General features: G+C 31.0%; 5 protein-coding genes across 10 annotated transcripts in view; 2 read left to right on the top strand and 3 right to left on the bottom strand.

Annotated features, from left to right (window-relative positions):
* The window catches only part of LOC130893449 (furin-like protease 1), a 103123-nt gene extending 99973 nt beyond the window's left edge, over positions 1-3150 (bottom strand). The window contains exon 1 of one of the 2 annotated variants that reach the window (XM_057799585.1): positions 2990-3150. The gene's annotated coding sequence lies outside the window, so the exon portion shown is untranslated. The remainder of the gene's footprint in view (positions 1-2989) is intronic. The other variant, XM_057799607.1, reaches the window with a different exon arrangement.
* A 654-nt stretch (positions 3151-3804) lies between these two features.
* On the top strand, positions 3805-9215 carry LOC130893412 (exocyst complex component 3). Its single transcript, XM_057799503.1, has 9 exons — positions 3805-4134; positions 4210-4453; positions 4509-4704; positions 4756-5292; positions 5348-5530; positions 5584-5750; positions 7541-7658; positions 7711-7860; positions 7925-9215. The coding sequence occupies exons 1-9, from the start codon at positions 4125-4127 to the stop codon at positions 8543-8545; spliced, it is 2226 nt and encodes a 741-aa protein (XP_057655486.1). The 5' UTR covers positions 3805-4124; the 3' UTR covers positions 8546-9215.
* A 469-nt stretch (positions 9216-9684) lies between these two features.
* Positions 9685-14129, bottom strand: LOC130893418 (exonuclease 1). Of its 5 annotated transcripts, XR_009059205.1 has the most exons (7): positions 13830-14083; positions 13450-13772; positions 13115-13389; positions 12777-13064; positions 12223-12711; positions 10256-10427; positions 10037-10172 (listed from the first exon to the last, which is right to left on the bottom strand). XR_009059205.1 is itself a non-coding variant. In XM_057799517.1 (6 exons), the coding sequence occupies exons 1-6, from the start codon at positions 13988-13990 to the stop codon at positions 10053-10055; spliced, it is 1743 nt and encodes a 580-aa protein (XP_057655500.1). In that variant the 5' UTR covers positions 13991-14129; the 3' UTR covers positions 9685-10052. The 5 variants fall into 5 exon arrangements, 4 of the variants coding, with proteins under 4 accessions (XP_057655500.1, XP_057655508.1, XP_057655527.1 ...); XM_057799517.1 differs by lacking the exon at positions 10256-10427 and having other exon boundaries at positions 9685-10172; positions 12136-12711; positions 13830-14129; XM_057799525.1 differs by lacking the exon at positions 10256-10427 and having other exon boundaries at positions 9685-10172; positions 13830-14127.
* LOC130893441 (NEDD8-conjugating enzyme UBE2F-like) lies at positions 14087-16621 on the top strand. The gene is made up of 3 exons (XM_057799574.1): positions 14087-14751; positions 14913-15074; positions 15139-16621. Exons 1-3 carry the CDS (start codon positions 14494-14496, stop codon positions 15253-15255), a joined length of 537 nt encoding a protein of 178 aa, XP_057655557.1. The 5' UTR covers positions 14087-14493; the 3' UTR covers positions 15256-16621.
* Positions 16615-21584, bottom strand: part of LOC130893439 (uncharacterized) — a 78482-nt gene continuing 73512 nt past the window's right edge. The window contains exon 6 of the mRNA XM_057799560.1: positions 16615-21531. Within this exon, the coding sequence (XP_057655543.1) occupies positions 21353-21531 (179 nt within the window). The 3' untranslated portion in view covers positions 16615-21352. The remainder of the gene's footprint in view (positions 21532-21584) is intronic.

The following is a 21584-nucleotide window of genomic DNA, read 5'->3' as shown; positions in this document are numbered from 1 at the left end:
TTGCGCACTAGCTGGGAAGCACCGAGAATTAGCTCCCAAAACGACGCGCCAATTTGGGAGCGAATTCTCATTGGCTTTTGAGAGATACGCAGAATGAGTCGAAAATGAACCCTCGGGAAGAACACACTTTGTGGTCTTTACATCATGGATTGAACCAACAAGCCGCGACTTTTGGCGATGAAGCACCATCTCACAACAATTTATATTTTATTGTTTTTATGCAAAATCCAACTTCAAGCATCAATTTACATAATTATTGGTTTTGTTAGCGAGTTAATTGTAATCAAATTTGATACTTAACAAAGAAAATTGAATTAGAAATAATGAGAATAGTATTGACATTTATCAACGTCCTACCCAAATAATAATAGAAAAACGATACAAACGATGTATCAACAATGCAATTTTTTTCCAATTCTCGTAGTTTAGCTATCAGTATTCTCTTTTAAAAGCATCGAGGTTATCGCGTTTAAAGGTAAATAAAGTTTTAATGGAAGACGATAAGTCAGAAAGTAAAACCTTGACCTTACGGCGTCCTTTATGATACAAAGGCGTATTCTTCATACCATTTAAAAATTATTTCTTCATGTATTACATAAAATGATAGTACAATGTCAAATAAATTGCAATAAAGAAAAAATTCATATCTACTAAAAGACAAAGTTTAAAAAAACATAAAATCACTTTCGGCTACTAAAAAATACGAGGTCTGGATATTAAATAACGAGACTGGTTACGAAAAAGGGTTTTATTATAACAATTATTCTAAATTCGAATGTTCCCCTTTAATATACTCCCCTTCCCTCGCCACACACCTTTTCATACGTTTTTTCCATTGATCGAAACAGTGCTGGAAGTCTTCTAGGGTCGGGGTCCTTATGACCTCTGTCGTTTTTTACTTTACCGCTTCTATCGACTCAAATCGGATCCCTTTCAAAGCAGATCTTTTTCTAACCTTTCAAGGAAATCTGAGTAGACCCGTAGACGCAAGAGCTTTTGGTCAGGAGTCAGATTTTTTGGTACCAACTTTGTCATGTGTATTTTCAAGTGTAAAATTTTTCTAACCGTTTCTTTATCGGCATTTACAGCCTCAGCAATCATCCGGATGCTCATTCGATGATCTGCACGCACAATTTGGTTGATTTTGGTGACTGTTTCCGGAGTTGAAACAGTCACAGAGCGACCTGGGCGCTGGTCATTTTTAGTGCTCTCTCGGCCCTCACTAAAGCGCTTAAACTACTCAAAAACACGCGCACGAGATAGAGAATTGTCCCCATAGACCAGCTGCAACAATTTATAGCACTCAGTCGAAGTTTTTTGCAATTTAACGAGAAATTTGAGATTGATACGTTGCTCCTGTTTTTGTCACGAGAAAAAAACTCGTTCGTTTCAAACCGCTACTGCACAAGTACTATAATAATGACGGAAACGTGTTTTGGGACGTGCATAAACAAGATATCTAGGTACCCTAGATATTCCTCGTTTTTCACCCCACCCGCCTAGGGCGACCTTTAGGCGCGCAGTCTGGTTATTTAATATCCAGACCTCGTATATCAACGAGATATTTTTACTTAGTAAGAATATGTAATTGCAAAGATAATTTCTTAAAAACCGTTAATATATAACAAAACCAGGTTAATCAAGCCTGAATATGTGAGAAACTTCTGCTATTGATGATTTTAATGAAATCCCGACTGAAATACTCACAGAGGTGGGTAGTAGTAAAAAATTGTAGGCTTTCTGCAAATATTTGTCTTCTCCTGGTATTTACCATGTTGAAAATAATTTAAATCGTACAAAACAACAAGGCAGTTAAGAAAATCACGAAAATAGCTATTTACTCGGCATCTACCCACCGTATTACGCGTTGTGCTGATTAGAATATAGGTCTCTCTCTCCAGTTAAACACGCCACTGTTTTTAACCACCGGTACTATAACGTGGGTCATAGAAAAAGCGCGCACATAACACGTTCGTAATATAATTTTTTTAGATCTCAATTTTTTTGAGAGCGTTTATGTACCAGTCACCACCCCTGGTTAATAATTTAGAAAAAACTGTCACTGATAACTTCAAAATGTTTTCGACACCGTCTGTTTTTTAACCAAACACGAATAAACTGGGGTCTTCAGTAGAATAGAAAGAGTACTAGTTAACTAGACACCTTACAAATCTCGAAAATTTGTTAAATACGATATTTATAAAATGTAGTGACATTATAAGCTTGACATCAATTTAAAAAGCGTATTTATCGTAATCCCCTGGTATCAACCACTTGCCTAACCTATTTCCATCTATTTTGAAACCGAAATAAAGATTCATGCATATTAGTGACAGTGTAATGAAGATGTTTGACATAATATATTCTTGATGAACTCTATCTCGAAGCTTCGAAAAACCTTTGATCTGCATTCAGTAACATTAATATAATTAATATAACATTCTTTTAATGCATTCCTATACATAAGAAAATAAATATAATGATAGTTAAACATCCATAGAAGTTCCGGATATCGCTGTCATTCAAAATGTGAACCAATTTATCAAGAAAGAATATGGTAGAGACGATACCTTAGTTAATAAGTACCTTTACAAAACTTGGAACATGCCCTATCTAAGGTACCTACAGGTACCTGTGAAATTATAAAATATATCCTCAGGTAAACTAGAATACTTCTGTTATGATTGTGGTATTTGTAAAAAATATATCAATATAATTACCTACAACTTTTTAACTATATACATGTTCAACTATCGTTCAGGTTAATGTTATTAAACTTTAAAGTTTGTTATGTGAAATAAAACCTTACAAGCCGTAGATTTCAATACTTATTGAATAATAGGATTGTTTTTAAATAACGAGTAACATTTAATGATTTTACCTATTACATATTCGTCTAAAATGAGAGATCAAGAGATGTACACAGCATCCGTATTGTCTATATATGTAAGTGAAGCGATGAAAATAATATCAACTAATTCATTCTTACCTAATTATGACAAAAATCATTGTAAGTAGGTCTAACGTATTATTTAGAAAATGAAATCATTGAACTTTAAAATCATCACATGTGCGAGTCCACATAACTCAAAACCAAAACACTGCACTCTCCACAAACTGATCTAAACACAAACTGAAATGAATAGAATAACTTACGGAATTCAATTCCTTCGAATGAAAACAAATATGATTTTTCGATCCTTGAATCGAAAGATCTTTAAGTATTTCGAAATGCTGTAATCGATTTCATAGTTTACAGGAAATATTTATAAATATTATATTAACCTAATATAAAATGCATATCTTAAACTTGCATTCTATAATCGTTTGGAACTTACTTTATAACATTATTTTATCAAAGTTCTTTTAGATAATACCTACATAAATAACAATAAGTAAACTAATGAGTAGTTGAATTTGAGTTTATTGAATATGAAATAGGTGAACTAAATAATTGATTTCAATTATTTATCCCTGCACTTTGCATAACAGAATAGTAGACTCTCTGTTATAATATTCTAATTATTATTATTTGCAATATTTTCATAAATTTCAAAATGAATTAATCGATTACATAATATTAATCGATTGTATTCAAATTATGTGAATCTTAAGCAATATTTTATAATTTAAAAGCTATGCTAAATAACTATAACAATTAAGATACAATAAACTTTTAAAATATATTTTTCAAAAAAGAATACATATATTATGATTTTTTTAAAATAGTAGAATATAAATATGTCTCTTGAATATCAAAAATATTATATACAACTTACTTTACAGATCATTGTATTATTGGTTGCATAAGTAAATAGGAGAAATCATCTGTTTATTTGGGATTTCTAAAAAATTTCAATAATATTGTTATCTTTGGGAATATGAGAATTTTCGGTGTATTTTTTCTATCGATATTTTGGAATATATTCAGTTAAGTGCGAAACTTTCAAATATTAACTCAATTATGTATGACATGAGTACAATATGTATGAGTATATATATAAGAGTACAAACATAGCGTACTTTATACTTTGGGTGGATTTTTGACGTTTAACAAAGAGGTTATGTTGTTTATATTTAAATGAAGAATTTTATTTAAGCTATCACTTTAAATTCATAAAACAATGGGAACAAGTAAGTAAATATATCAATAAAAATATGCAAAGTTAATAATTGACTGATTTATTAAAACAATTCTCCTTATTGTAGAAAAAACTAACATGAGAGAACTAGAGGCTACAGCTAAACTATCTGCTACCGCTAAAGTAATAAATACTCTCAACCGGCCCGGACAATTAGAAAAAATAGATCAAATAAAACAAAGATATGTTAGAAAGAAAGCTTCCGTTGAGGCACAATTAAAATCAGCAATGCAGCAACAGTTAGATGGTGTAAGAATAGGTCTAAATCAATTACACAGATGTCTTGAGGATGTGGCTGAAATTAATAGCTGGTATATATCATCAATTCTAAATATTCATTATTTATTACTATCTTAAATATTATAGTGTGAAGAAAATGTGTGACTTTTTTGCTGATGTTCCTGATCTCTGCAAAAACCTAAATGACGTTCGGGATGAAAATATGAAACATTCACAATATGTAACAGCCAAAGAAAATCTTAAACACATCTTTACTGTACCAGAGAGTGTTGAAAAAACTAAGGCTTGGATAAATGAAGGAAAATTATTACATACTCATCAGGTGTGTATCATAAATTCAATGTTCTATTAAATATGTAACTATTTTGCTTAGTGTTTGAGGGACTTGGAAAATTCGAGAGACGATTTATTGTTTGAACTGCATAAGCTTCCAAATCAATCAGTACACGATAAATCTATGCTCAAAGCATATTTTGCTGATGTGGAAGTGTTATCAAATCTCTTAGAAAAACAATTGACATTTGTCCTCTCCAGGACTTTGAATACTGTTAGAAAAGATCCTACTGTAATTGTGACAGCTTTAAGAATTATAGAACGGGAAGAAAAAGCAGATGAAGAAGCTTTAAAACAACAAAAACAAACTGGTTTCATACCACCAGGTAGACCAAAGAAATGGAAAGAGATGGCTTTTAGAATTTTTGAGAAATCGGTGTCTTCAAAAATTGAAGGTACTCAAGTTGAAGAGAGGGAAGACAATAAGCATTGGTTGATTAGGTATTTGGAATTGATAAGAATGATGGTTTTAGAAGATTTGAGAGTTGTTAAAACATTGTGTCTCCCTTGTTTCCCACCAAGCTATAAAATTTTGGATAAATATATTCATATGTATCACGCTGGTTTATCTGTTCATGTAAGTTAATTAAATAGAAATTATTTTCTTTTTTTTGTTTATAAATTTTTTTTAGCTCCAAGAAATTATACAAAATGGTTTAAAAGGAAATGAATATGTAACAATGTTATCCTGGGTTTTAAAAACTTATAAATCAACAGATATGTTGGGGCATCCTGACTTAGCAGTTTATACGGAAAATTTATCTCCTTTACTTCCACAAGCTGTATTAAATAGGTTAGAGGGAGACTATTTAAAGGTAATATTTATATTTTTTCATTACAATTTATGTAAATTATGAATTCTTTACAGAATATTGAGTCAAACTATATGGAATGGATGCAAAATACTCTAAAATCAGAAAAGGAAGAATGGAGATCTCAAACAGAACCTCACCTGGAATCATATTCACGAACTGCTGCTCCCATTATAATATTCCAGATGATTGACCAAAATTTACAAGTAGCAAAAACTATAAGGTATAATTTTACAATCTACCAACAAGAGAGATCGATATCAGTAATAGTATTATTATTATAAACGAAATAAATTTAAACCTAGTTCACTCTTTGAATATTCATTGTGATGCACTATCAGACCATACTTGCTTATCATTTAAGATTAGCAATGTAAAAACGAAATTATATAAACCAAAGGTATCTTTTGATCTTAAAGTAATTAACTATAAACAGTTTGTTTATGAGTTTAGTAATAAAATAAAAAATTTAAATGTGTCAACTTTTCAATGACTAGTAACATTGATAATCAAAACTACATTGTGTATGCAATAGAACTTTAAAAATTAAAGAAGGCAATAATTGGATTAATCAAAATATATTAAATATGATTAGATTGTGAGATAAAGCATACACAAACAAAAAAAGGATCAAGAAATTCTCCAATTTGATGTTGAGTTTAAGCAATATAAAAATCGGGTCAATAATTTAATAAAATATGCTAAAAATCTATACTTTCGAAAAAAATTGGGAATCAGCGAGTACAGATACCAAAAAGCAATAGAAGCTTATTAATAATTTTTTTTGTAAACAAGCAAATTCCACAAATCATGAATGTCTAGAAATAAATGGGGAACAAGTCTCAGACAATACAGATATTGTGAATTATTTCAACCGATATTTTGTAGAAATAGATGAAACTAAATAATTTGGACATAAACGAAATATTTAGTGAATAGTCATAAATTAGTATCTAGATTAGAGTTAACAAGTGAGGAAGAAATAACTGAAATTATACCTGCACCTAGGTATGATGAAGTGACTGTTTTGGATATAATTAACCTTAAAGACTTTATATTAGACCCAATAACAAACCTAGTTAATATGGCATTAACTACGGGTGTTTTCTCAGCAGAACTTGAAGTAGGTAAAGTCTGTCATATTTATAAAACTGACAAAGAATTAGTAAGTTACTATAGGCCAATTTCTATTAGAAATGTTTCATCGAAAATTCTTGAGAAAGTAATTAAAAAAAGGATGACTCAATGTATGATTAGTAATTCACTATATGATAAATTCCAGTATTGTTTCATACAAAAAAGTAGTACATTGTCTGCAACTTTTGACTTTGTAACAAAAGCTTTGGATCAAAAAAATATTGTAGTTGGGTCTCAGTCGATTTAAGCAAAGCATTTGATGTAGTTAATGTAGATATACTTTTAAAGAAAGCTTTAGAGTTACGAGGTACCACAGGAATCAGTCTTTGGACTACTGTTTTATTCTTAACAGACAATTTGCTAATCTTAAAGCACAATACTACACATTTGCAGATGATACAATATTAGTATACACAGGTGAAAATTAAAAAGAAATAGAAGAACAAGTTTTTTCATAAATTTCAATTAGTTATAATACATTTAAAAATACTGCGAGGTCAGAGTGGGATTTTTACATTCATGCCATGCCTCCAGATAGCACTCTAGTGATAAACAACGATCAGATGTTTTGTACATGTCCAGAAAAAGTTAAAATATCATCGAGCAGGTGTAAATATAATGCTGATGCTATTACCTTATTTGCCTTAGAATCCAATTATATAAGAAAAGTTACTACAAATGTAAACAAAATTAATTTGAAATGTCAATTCTACGTTTTGTGTTTAAAGTACAATTTTAAAGCTCATTGCGCACCCATGTGCTTGGTTAGGTGTGTAATTTGAAAGCTACTATTGAATTACCGCAGCAAAAACTACCCCTTTTATCGTTTATATTGGGTATAGTGTAAAAATAGTGAAATTTATTATTTTATTTTAGTGAGGATTTAACAATAAAGAGTTTAAATTTGAGCATTCAACAGGTCATATCATTTGCAGATCCATTTAAAGAAGCCATTATTGAATTCAAAAACAAATATTTTGAGGATAGAAAACAAGTAAGTACGATCAAAAATAGTGAATATTCGAAAATAATATTTACTTTTCTAGCTTGTTTACTTCACTCAATACATGATTGTCATTGTGAATAATTGTTTGCAACTTGTTGAGTTGGGAAGTCAGTTAGAGACGCAATATGTTAAAATGAACACTTCTCATGAACTGTCCAGAAGTTTTGGTTTACTCAAAACCACTTATATTGTAAGTATAGATACAATTATTTTCAACTTATTCAAGATATTAATAAATATTTATTTTTTTTAAGAAATTACGAAACGAAGCTGTGCAGTATCTATTAGAAGAGCCGTTGGTAGACTTGGATCAACATTTTGAAAAACTGTTTACCTCCCAGTGGCTCACTTTGAATCCAACTGATACAATTTACGTAACAATTGAAGATTATTTCCAAGATTATAATCGTTTAGTTGAAGCAAATTATAAATATGTAGTAGAACAAGTAGTTAGCATAGTAGGGAGGCGTTATTTGACAGCAATGTTGTCTCGCAGAATCTCTTTCAAAACTTATGATGAATGTGTCAAAGCTGCACAGAAAGTTGCCGAAGAAGCACGTAGATTCAACCAACTGTTCACGACTTTATGTAGTGATTTAGAATGCGAAAATCCATTTGAAGCCATCATTATGCTTTCCGAAGTTCTTAAAAGCGATGACGATATGCTGTCATTTGAGTTACATAGAATAGTTGAAAAGTTTCCAGATATCACAGATGACCACTTATTAAGACTATTAAGTTTAAGAGGGGATCTTTCAAGGTCGGATGTTAGAGAGAAAGTTGCACACGTTGATAAACCAAAAGTGTTACATAAAAGTAGTGTCTTCAAAACTCTTGTATTTCCCAAACTTGTTAATATCAATTTGAATTTTTAAATTAACTTTAATCACAACTAAAATGTTTATTAAATAATAAAGAATCGAAATTTGATGGTTTTCAAATATAAAAATATTCATAGAATTAGAATTATATACTAGAGACCCAAATTTCCGTTACATTGATTTTGCCTACATGTTTTGTCTGTTGTAGGGTCGTATAAGCATGACGCTATAAATATGTATATATGTAATGGGAAATGGACATTACTTTAGTATTTTCTTATTATGTAGAAATTATAGACATAAAACCAAACAAAAATATTTCTTTCTATCACAGGTTGACGTATTGTGAGGTTAATCTAGTAAAATTTCAGGATTTCAATAGATTTGATGAAGATTATCTATGATTTATTTAATGTACCATGTACCGAGAATTGCGAAATCATGCAACTGAGTCAGTCAAAAAAACGACGATATCTTGAGTTTCTGGAAGGTCTAAATGAACAATTCTTTGGAGCTAGTTGCATTTTACAAATTTTCTTTTTACAAAAATGTTTCCTTTACTGCAACAAACAGAAATTGTAGAATTTCATAAAGGGTGTTAGGATATATGGAACGCAACTAATTTTGTCAAATGTTGGTAATGTAAGTTGACGTCTGTCAATCGATCTTATCAATCTTGCTATTTTATGTGTAGGACTGAACAATAAATTGTTTGTATTGAAAATCATATCAGTTATTATTTTCAAACCACGTAATTTTCCTTTAAAGGGAATGAAAAGTAATAGGAAGAAATAAATCCGATAATGATATTCATAAATTGTTTGTGATTTGAATTATATTTATTCTTGTGTTGTAAATTGAATTAAAGTAAAAGTTAAAAATAGTGAATGAAATGAAAATATAAACTGACAGGAACATAAAACAAAGATAAAATAAGATCTGTACAAAAGGGGTGAGATAGAAACGTCGCATTTCCAAACCAATGGTTGCAAACAGTAGACTGAGGTTTTACTTATTGACCAACAGTAGGGAAGTGAGAAGTTTCACTCCTATCACACAACACTGGTAAACGAAACATTTTACTACCTTTAACGTCGATTGGCGTGCTCTGGTCTCACAGGAAAGTTTTCTTCCACGCTCTGGCAATGAAAGTGTTGATATATGAGGTATATGCCGCGATAAATAAAATATAGTTACTAATAAAATAGTTTATTATTTGGTAAACCACGTACAAATTAATATGAAGTCATGGTTAAGGAGTGTTTAAGAAATAATGCATGTAATATTTTGCATAACTGAAATCTCATTAATCATAACTGTATCAGACTTTTGAAGAAGGAATATCAACGCTTTTGGACTACATGGCCAGTTTTTGTGAAATTTCCGTTTGTAGATTACTATAAAAATGTCCTCTGTTTCGATATATTAATTAATGAATCTTTACTTGAACCCAATGAACACAACTATGGAAGGGTTTGATCCAAAAAAATGGGATCCTATGAGTTTAAAATGTATCTCAATTATACAGTCTTCAATTAGTGTAGTATAAATTATAGAGTCACTATAATTTTCTGAAAAAATTATGAAGCGTAGGTTGGCCCTCTGATTTGGTTCTTTTTAAGCCTAATGATTTGCACGTACCAGGTCTTTTCCTTTTCGTGTTACTGGAATTAACAAGTGCCTGTAAAAAATTGACAAATACACATATTTAAGTACTGAATAATGTACAGTACATAATTATGGGGAATAAGAATTAATACCCACTTTCTCATCAGTTTAAGTAAAGCTTGGTTCACACCAAGTTTATCTAGACAATTATCAAATAATGTTCAGTTGAGTAGACTAATAGGTGATTTAGTCAAGTTGAACCATTTAGTTCAATTTTTGTCGGTGAGTAGTGCCTCCCTTCTTCTCATTACTCATCAATTGAACAGTTCTGAAAATATCATTTCACTGAAGCGAACAAACAACTTGTAGATATGTTCAACATGAATGCTTTTAGAACATAACGTTTCCTCTTAAAACCAAGCACATTAAGCAATTTAAATAGGTGTATTTGAAAAATAAAATGATTATAACTGGATTTTATTATTCTCACACATCGCCAAGCGGCATGGAAGGTCCTGAAAGCTATTGTGTATACATCCAAACTAGTGTGAGAGTCCAAATAAACCATCTAACAAAAACAAAGTACTCTACTGTGGCCTCATAAGATGCTACATATGAACTGAATGGATGGCTAAAGAATCAAATGAAGTCTTACTGGAGAGTCACTCCAGGTGTAAGATAATCCTATAGATTCATGATCATATTAGCTAAGAAGTGTGAGGAACTTCTTGTGGATACCAGAAACGACATCAAACTGGTGGTTGGTCTTCTAACAGGTCAAGTATCACCTTAAGATGGTAGGCATGTCAGAGGACAATAACTACAGATTCTGCGGGCAAGCCATGGAAACAGCAGGTAATCTATTCTGCGAATGTCCTGCTCATTTCGCCAAACCCCATAAAAATAGCCTTCTTTGGGAGGAATCTACGTATTTTGGAAGCAGAACAATAAGATATAGAGTCTTGTATAAAATATCTTTTAGGTATAGGTGCAGATTACGACTCTCCAAAAAATCTACAACTGGATTTTATAAGAAAAAAATGGATTACAAAATCAACGCACCATTTTAATTAATCTAAATATTGACAATATAAACACGAAATAAAACTAAGTTTCATTGAAATAATAATGATCACCTACACCTTAGTAGAATATGACCTAAACATAACCTTAATTTGCCTTATTTTTTACATAAAAGCTTATTTTTACTGAAAATACTAAGCAAGCTATTATACCTCCAAATTAAAAAAAAATCAGTAAAAGAGAATAACATATGGGTCAACCCTAATACCGCGTAGACCCTGCTCATTGCTTTGCGGCATGCTTGATATCAAATGTTCAACAAAAGCTTGCGATTCATTCTTCAATATCGACCTCTTTGAATTGGTAGTGATAAGAAACAGGGGAACTATGACTTCAAATCCTCTTTTTGAGATAGTCCCATAGTTGTTCTGTATGATTCATAACCACAACCAACTGTTAGATGACCACTTTAATAAAAGGATAATAACGTCATGTAAGTAGCCAATAATCTGTCTAGCTACGTGGGGACGAGCATTGTCCTGTACGAATAAAATATTAGGCCCAACAAACGGAGCAAAAGGCAATACACATTCGACAATAATGTTTTCTAAGTAATATTGGGCATTCATAGACCTGGTACATATGAGGACCAATTCTGTACGAGTATGGACGCAAATTCCTCCCCAAAACATTTTAGAGTCACCACATAAAGGCACTCTCGTATAAACCAGCTATTTTGTAGCTTATGATGAGTAGAACATAACAAGCTTTCCAAATTTGTGAATAAAATCTTGTTTGTAGTTTTTAGCACCGAGGTCATTGAGAAAAAAGATTACATGCTCTTGGGAAATAATATTTACTTTTCTTTTATTTCCTATTTCTCTCATTGAATTCTTTTCAACAGCCCTTCAAATATAATCCTGTTAAAAAGAGGATGTTAGAAGAAGAAACAAAATATGACATATTTGTTTTGTCTTAATGAAAAAACTAATTTTTCAACTCATATGCCTTACCCCTGAACTACATGGTTGTGACCTAGAGATATCTTCCACTTCTATAGTATCTAATTCTGTATGCTTTTCAGTAAAATTTTCACTCACTTTGAAATCTGATGGAGCCTGTATTGGAGATTCTGAAAAATCAACTGGTTTACTTTCTGCACAAATATTATCAACTTCAATAATTTCGTCATCAATTTTTTCTGTTCCTCCTTTAGCTTCTATCATCTCAATTTCAGATTGAGAACAAAAATATCTACTTTTAACTATTATATCAGATTTAGATCGAGTCATTTGGAATTTACTCAATTTCTTTAAGAATGGATTCTTTTTTAATACTGGTGAAACTTCATCTTCCTTTTCTTCAATTGGTTCTTCTTCAGAATCTGATATTTTTGTATTGCTTTCTAATTTCATGAAATAACTTGATAGTTCTTGTTCTATTTTCTTGTCTGCTTCAATTTCTAGCTTATCATAGTTTTCATTTATTTCCTTGTCTTGTTTTGTGTTTTTGACAAGCAGTGTTTGTTGGATTTTCCTTGGTACACTTTTTCTAGGTGATCCAGACCAGATGCTGTTCAGTGCTAATTTCTAGAAACAAATTCAGTTGATACAGTTTTGCGGAGGATTTTTCACTTTCAAATAATGCATCTTACATTTTTCGTGGGTGACCAGTTATTCAATTTTTTATGGTTTGTTGGATGAAGGTTACCAAGAGCAACCTGATAGGCAATTTCATTATCAAAAATTTCTCCTGCATTTCTACAATATTCTTGTTTTGTGTTAAACACTTTCCAATCTGTTAAAGGCACCAATTGTCTCTTAAATGGATCAAACACTATTTGATGTTTGAATGTTGCATCGGCTAACATAAAATCTTCTTTGTATTTATCAGTTATTTGCAAATGGCGCATGTTGAGATATCTTGGGACTTTGTCTAAAAACTAGAATAAACATAGTACATATAATATTTGCTTAATATTGTAATACTTACTAAAAGAGGGTTTTGTTCTTCAGTAAGTATAATAAATTTTTCAGCCTTTTTGAGACCTATACCTTGTAAAGAATTAACATAATCACATCCTGACAAAATACACATGTGCAAAAACTTTTCAAATGTATATTTATCTGGTCTCAACTTCAATGTAGAAGGTATTTTATCTGCTTCTACAATATATCCACATCCCCTTAAATCTAATTTATACATAACTCTTGTACATCCAAATAACAGCAAGTCGGAATCTTCAGTAATTATTATATCTGCTATCCCTGTAAGTTTTTTCAAAAGGGTCACAACATCTTTAATAGCAAATTTATAATAAAAATTACCTTTTCTATTTAAAAACGCTAATTGAGCATCTGATTCATATGGAGCTACAATGCAATCAATCTGTAATTTTTGACACTCTTTTATAACATCTACTGCCATTTCTGGAGTTATATTGACACATTGTCTTAAATAATTTCGAGCCTCCTCTGTTTTGCCCAATTTAAGTAGCTCGCTGGCTCTTTGTTTAGCTCTATTCCGAGATTCACGTCTTTTAGATTCAGTTTCTGCTTTTGCGGGGAGATTCTTGCCATCAAATACGAGTATTGGTTTAATATCGAAGGACTGCAAAAGTTTTATATACCTCAAGCAATATTGCACTAACCTAAAATAAAACTGAATTAACGTCCTATCTCCAATATAATTATGTTAACTTACTTACAAGTTAGTATTATTTCCACTTGCTAATTCGAATGCACACGAGTTGGCCCCTTTATGGAGCCAACAATAGGTATCGATAGCTACTACATGTCCTCTAAATTCAGATATGTGACATGGTTTTGTAGCTTTTTCGAGGAAAGGTAACAAACCCTGAACGCCCATTTTAGTCAATCTTGTTCATTACTAACATTGATAATTCAATCATCAAAATATTTCAGAATTATGAAATAGAAAGTTAGGTTATTAATATTTGGAGCTAAGAATTAGACGTTTCGATTTTTAAAAATTTATAGTTCTGCGCAGTGCTGCTTGAAGTTTTATTTTAGACGTCTACAAGTTCGAATGGAGTTTTTGATATTGATACAATAAACTATTGAAAGTTCTGAGTATTATTAATCATTGTGAAATGTTGTGATTTTTATGCGGAAATTCAACAAATTAATTATTTAGAAGAAATTAGCAATAAAGTTTTATTGACAACGAAGTTTTAATGTTCTGTGTATGACAGTCGAGACCGGTGACATTCCTTATTGTTCCAAAGACATAACCAAACTTCAAACTAGGGTTATTTGAAGGAAACAAAAATGAAAAAATGTTTGTAAAATCATTGTAAAACTTAGTGACCTCCACTTAACAAATACCATATTTTTGTACGTACAAAATTCATGATGATAACTTTATCTCAAAGGTTAAAAAGAAAAACCGATACTGAGGGTACAACCTCAAGAGCCTCAATAAGAGACAGGCTGTTAGTTAAAGAAGCCCAAGAAATGTCTCAACTTCTACCCTCTTGCTGTTCTGTTGATTACACAAACGAAAATGACTTGAGTAGATTTATATTAGCTGTAAAACCAACAGAAGGATACTGGGAAGGAGGGACTTTTAAATTTGAAATATGTGTCACCGATGAATATAATATGGTGGTAAGTAATTCTTATTTATTAATTTGATTGTTTTAATTCCTAATTGATAGCTGTATTAACTATTACATAAATTTTAGTAAGTAGAATCATATAATATGTGCATTTTTATTAGAATCTTTTTTCTTGTTTTTATCATTATCTATATTCTATTAAAATTGTAGCCACCTGTAGTTAAGTGTTTAACAAAATTATGGCACCCAAATATCACTGAATCAGGAGAAGTTTGCTTATCATTACTTAGAAGACATAGTGTAGATGGAATGGGTTGGTCTCCAATTAGAAGACTGAATGATGTGGTTTGGGGTCTAAACGCTTTATTTACTGTAAGTATCACATATATATTAAAAAGAAAACGAAAATATTGTGAATTATATTTGCTTGTTGCAGGATTTGCTAAATTTCGAAGATCCCCTCAATGTAGAAGCTGCTGATATGTATAGACATTCTAAGGAAGAATTTAAAATAAAAGTCATGGAATATGTTGCTACTTATGCTAAAGATTAGAGGATTTCTCGTTTTTATACTATTTTGTACTTTTCGTTTGTAAAAATCACTGTTATATTTGTGTAAGTTTAATGTTGGTGTATAAAGAAGGGATGTCCAAAATATATCCGCATAATGTAATAAGGGTAACTAAATATTTGAATTGGATTTACCTCATTATATATTCATCAAACAAAACTACTGCAACTTTAAAATTAGTACTTAATCAACTACACAGTAGTGTAGTTGATTGTAGTGTAGTGTAATATAGCTTCCAACAGATTAAAAAATTATAAAAAAGATAATGATTTTGATGTTTCACTTCATATCTGTGTAGTATTTAAAAAAAAAGTTTTTCTGATATACATTTTGATATGCTAGAATAAAATTCATTAATGTGTTTTATTTTTTGAAAATTGATAAATAGGTACTATGATTTCAAAGGAGTGGTTTCAATCTACAATGTTTGGTAATTACAATGCTGAATTCTAATTTTTTCAAAATTTACTTGATTTTCAATGTTTAATTATTCAATTTTTTCAAATATTCATTTGTTTTTCAAAAATAAAATACTTCAAATATGTGCCTTAAAATAATTAAAAAAATAAATAACCTGACACGCATGGAAATATGAAAACTAACTTTTACCTTAAAATTTTTTATTATCACCAAATTTTTTTTTAAGTTAATTTCTCAAGTAATTGATATTCTGGAATTTTTTGGAAATGTAATACTCAAAGACTGTAAGGATTTATTTTGTACATGTCTTCTAGAAAATACTGTTTCGCTACCATTGGCGTAGCTAGGCATGGGCCCAATCCCCATTAAAACCCCAAGATTTCACCAAGGATGACTGATTAATTTAATCTTTTTCCACTTTTTCCAAAAAAATGTGCCTAAGTTAGAAGCGATTTTGTTTATTTAGGGCATCACACGACGCCTTTTTTTAAGTGCGACTGTGAAGCCATTTTTATAGTTTCAAAGACAGAAATCTTGGGAAGAAAAACGTTGGAGTGACTGTGCCCACGTCTATTTTAGTCCAGGCAATGCCTCTGTTCAATTTCATGTCAAACAAGTATTGGGAATGAGCCTGAATTACATATTTTATTTTATTTTATTGTAAAAACAGCAAATGAACACAATATAGATTTTTTTAATGACAAATATTGCTCAAATTTAATTTTTGATTCATTAATTCCCACTACTTTCTTGACTGTTCGTATTTTCGCCATCCTTGTACATTTTGGTGTATTTATCGTCAAATTTGTGGTTTTATTTTCTTATGATATGATATTTAGATGTTCTAAATTATTTGCGGTGTCAACTTACTCTACCGTTTCTTTTACATTTTCTTAATATTATGAAATAAAAAACGTTTAGTTTTTGATTTATCGTTTTATTAACTACAAATATCCTTAGTTTGCTCATACAAACGCAAATGTAAAACATTATTGTAGAATACAACTGATGAATCTTTGGTTGGATGAAATTATTGAATCTGAGATGTTAACTAAGTAAAAGTTTCTTTCTTGGGATGGAAATCATCGTTAGAAACTATTAGCTCCAATATATTCTACACTAAATGTTCCCATTTGTGTTGTAATTTATTGCAGTTTTTAACTAAATACCAATAAGACATGGCAGTATAATTACATGATAATAATTTAGCTAAAACTATCAACTACATTGTTTGAATTCAATCGACTAAAAAAAATTGTACTTTTTTCCATTTTTTTTATACACCTACAGTGAAACTAATCTTTTTTACACATTTTTGTTAAATAAAAAAATCATTTCTGCCAAAGTATTTGAAAGAATTCATTTCGCCACCTTGGAAGTTGATAGACGTAATCCACAATATCTTGAAACAGAGGGAACGTGGCCAAACATTTTAAGGCATATAAAATTCAAGTTTTTGGTTTGTAGTTCATTTATTTTCAATGATAAAAAGCTAAGTATATGAGTTCAGAATTTCCAAAATTAAGGGTAACTCTGGAAACTTAGTGCATAGTAGGGTACTTGCATTTTTTAAAAAGTATTTGTCTTCCTCTACTTCTATGAGGACAGCAATATCTGCATAACATACAATTCGGAACTCACTGGGGTTAGCTACTGGGTATTCACATTCAGCTATAGCACGGTAGATACTTCTGCGTAAAATATTTTGGTTTTACAAAAAGCTCAGAGATCTATCCAACCAAATTATGAAGCCTACTCTTCTTTCAAACTTATAAGACATTTTAATGCAACTGCATATATGTAATACTCCTATATGGACAGTTTCTATAAGTGGAAGCTGTTCCGACTAAGGAAGACAGAATACTAACGATTTCTCTATCCTCCGAGGTTTCAGCTTGGTTCTGCGCATTCTCAAGCATGCGCATTATAGATAAAGTGTCTCGAACGAGAGAGAAAATGAAAATTGTCAGCACCATTACGTAGGGACGTTTTTTTGCCCATACCAACTGACACTTCTATTGTTTTTGGTATTTTTGACAATTTGTAGATTACGCCTATTGACTTCCAAGACGATGATTTACTTTTTTTCTTATCACCCCTAATTATTATAAGAAATGTTTTTTAACCTAAAGTGACTAATATATGGATTCTATCTTGGTACAGTCGATTGTGAGCTGCGATTATAAATAATGTCGAAGAATTCGGCAACGTATGTCAAATAAATAATAAGAAAATGACCACTAACGTCATTTTGTATTAATGTAAACTGCAGCATAATCGCTACTCCGGCCTAAAAAGCTAATACTAAGTTTATAAATAAAATAAATATGATTACGATCGAGTGATTATTGAAAATATGAGTCGAGCAAACAGTTGTTTATTACATTTAAAAAATCTTATAAGCATGCATTGTGATGGAATTTGTTACTAGGATTGATTAAACATAAACGTACAAGGTGTTTTGAAAGAAAGTTCACCTTTGTAATTGCTTACTGCGCAAACGCAATTATTCGGAGAGGCGCTGGAGGTATGTCAACCGAAAATTTTGCAAAATTCGTGACTTAAATCATGCGCTAGGCGCTCGAGCGATTAGAAAATGTGTCGAGAAGTTTGAAGAGACTGGATAAACCAAAATCCGGACATCCAAGGTCGTCTAGAACGGTCGAATACCTACGTAAACAGTGTTCCTAATGAGTCTGACTTTTCTAATTGCGTATTATATGAAAATTGAGGCCTTAGGACGTTGGTCAGAGGCTTGACTTCATAAACCAGATGATTGGGCGCTTTTCAACATTTTGTTTTCGGATGAAGCTCATTTTCATCTTAATGGACACGTCAACAAGCAAAATTGCCGCTAATGCAGTGCAACCAATCCAAAACACAAACTGACTGTAAGGGTTGTGATGCTAGCGCGAGGAATAATAGACTTTTTTTGAATATGAAATACGACGCACAGGGCAGTTACAGTGAATTCAGGGCTGAATGGCAGATGTTAGACGAAATCTTCGTGCCTGAACATGGTACCGGATGAAGTAACTTCACACACACACGTCCAAAATTTCTCTGCTACGAGTACGTGAAATTTTTTCTGGTAAATTGACCTACAGGAGATGTAAAATAAGTTGGCCTACAAGCAGTATGGATTTAATACCCATGGACTTTTTTCTGTAGGCCGCAGAAAATATTTTGATTTTACTTGTAAATGTAAATCAGTTAGAAATCTACTAAAAAATTCAATAACCTGCAAATTATAACATAACCTCTTGAAGCTTTTGTTTTATTTCTTGTTTTGTTATTAGTTAATTAGTCACACACCGCCATTGTTGGCGCAAGTCAGGGATAACTTTCCAAACAAAGTTTTAACTGCGTTAACGTTTGACTGATTTATGATATTTGTACTTTTGGACATAGAAACATCGTAATTGTATAGAAATTTGTTGTAAAATTTTGCAAAAGAATACCTTCAACAAACAAAACAAATTACTATCTTATACAACAGTGAACTAATTAAATAACTTTTTCTACGCCCATGCTTTTTGAGAAGAAAAGTTAAACTTCTTGGTCTAATTAAATTACAATCAAATTTTCATTTACGTAAGATTTTATTTGGTCTATTTACACAAATTTAGTCAATTAAAAAACAAAAACTTTTAGTATTAGCGAGATATATTTAGGATTGATCGAGTGATGCTCCTAAATGTAGGCAGCACATTATACAATTTCTTTAGAAATAGGCCCCTTTTTTAGTAGCATGCTATGAATGGGCGCAGAAAAAGTATAGTACTTTACTGCGCGGCTTCGTGCATAAAATTTTTCACCTCGTACGTAATGGGTTACTCACAACTCTTGTTACATAATATACTATTTAAAAACACACACTACCTCACAAATTTTTGTGTGGAAAGTGAACTATTTCAATATAACGGCCGTGACATCATGCTCCGGTTGTCTATTTAACGATATTATTTTTAAGAAATGAATTCCCAAGCAATGTATTTCAATATGAAACAAAACATTTTGTCAATAAACTTTTTACTTTTCTTGAAATTGTTTTTTTTTAATGTGAACTTTCTTTTGAGACACCTCGTATAAAGTTACAAAAAATGGTTGCTACTAACTGAATCAACACCTAGTAATAATTAATTTAACCTAAATGAAACCCCTTTGATTTATAAAATTTGAATTTCTGACAAAAAAACTCAATTTTGAAAAATATATAGTTTTTTATAACATTTAATCTTTATTCTTCCGGAAGCTTTAGCATGGATGTCACTTATTATCAAAAATATCTAAGGACATGTAAATATTCATTAATTTTCGGAATTTAAACACATTTCCACAAGTGCGGAGTAAATTTCGAACATGGGTGTTTTCTATCAAATCATTGGAAATTCGGAGGAAAAAATATTATTTCATTCCTCTTCTCTTAATGTTCCAATGAAAGGGGTTTTCGGAAACTATTAACGGATTAACTCGGCCATGTTCAGAAAGTAATCCGGATCCCGTTCACTAATTCAAAGGTAACTAGTGGTCAGTGTCGGGCACTGAACGAAGTAATAGTGTCATAGCTATATGATAAGATCCTTTCTACTTTAGTTTATCGGGAGGAAAGGCAATTACCTTTAAAAATTATTAATTCTCCTTATATGGTTATCTATGATTAATTCTTATAAGCAGTGTAATTAATAGGTTATTGAGGCTTGTGATTTTTGTACTTTTGGACATATAAACATCGTAATTGTATAGAAATTTGTTGTAAAATAAACGTGATTGTTGGTTACTTCAAAAATAAAGTAATATAATAGTTATTTATGCAACAAATTAGTAAAGTAATACTTTTTTTCATGAGTAGGACGGTTTGACAAATTCCTACGAGTGAAAAAAGTTACTTTACTTACGAGTTTAATATACAATTTTTTCTACGTCCGTAGACTTAAAAAAAGTCAGACACAAATTTTATCAATTTTCATTTTGTAATAGTACAACTGTGAGCATTATTAATTTGAAGTGAAAAAGAAGTTACATTACTATTGGTACGTGAATTTACAATTTACAATGTTGCTTGAAGTCGAACTAGTTGTTGAAATTTTCACTGCGGAATCCACTAATGGGTCGAAATGTATGCCCAGTGTAGTTTTTTGGAGATTAGGTAATTTCAAATATGTTGCGATAAGCGAGAGAATTTTTGAAAAGGTTTTGATACCTACAACTTGGATTTTGAATTTTCTATTTCTATACCGCAAAAAGAAATGATCTGTTTTGACATTAGTGGATCGTTGACTGTTATATTTTTTATAAATGTTCACGGAGTTTACCTCGCTCTCTTTGTTTATTTGTTTAAGTATTATTGAAATAAAAGCAAACGTTTTTCAGAAATTGTTATATACACTCAATAATTATTATGTCACGTCCAAAGTTAGGGTTTTTTAGTTTAATCTAGGGAATTTTAAAATAGGTTTGATTGTAGAAGTTGGGAATTAAACAAATGGAACTGTCTCATCAATTATTGTTGAAATAAGTGGCAATAATGGCAACTAGAGAATTAAATCTGGAAGATATGCTTCATATTATTGCTATTTAGTACTAATAATACGTGTCTTTAAGATTTTTTAAAATGTAAAATGTCAAAATACATAGGTTATGTTAATAATTCTAAAATTCAGTCCCATAAGGCAGTTCTTGCTAATTCTATAGCTTTTTCCCAAGGAAATTGAGGTGTTTCGAGGCTCTTCTGTTTCCTAGCTTGTCGATCTTTTCGTCCATCCACACACATCATACCGAATACCCTAATACCTGGTACGCTAGCGTAAGTCGGTTGATCATGTGACATAGGCCCCTCTGAAATAAAAAAAAATTGAAAAAAATACAAAAACTAGCAAACTATTGCGATT

The sequence above is a fragment of the Diorhabda carinulata genome, chromosome 1 (genome assembly GCF_026250575.1).
Source record: "Diorhabda carinulata isolate Delta chromosome 1, icDioCari1.1, whole genome shotgun sequence".
In the NCBI taxonomy this organism is placed as follows: Eukaryota; Metazoa; Arthropoda; class Insecta; order Coleoptera; family Chrysomelidae; genus Diorhabda; species Diorhabda carinulata.
This window is presented reverse-complemented; position numbering and strand designations above follow the sequence as displayed.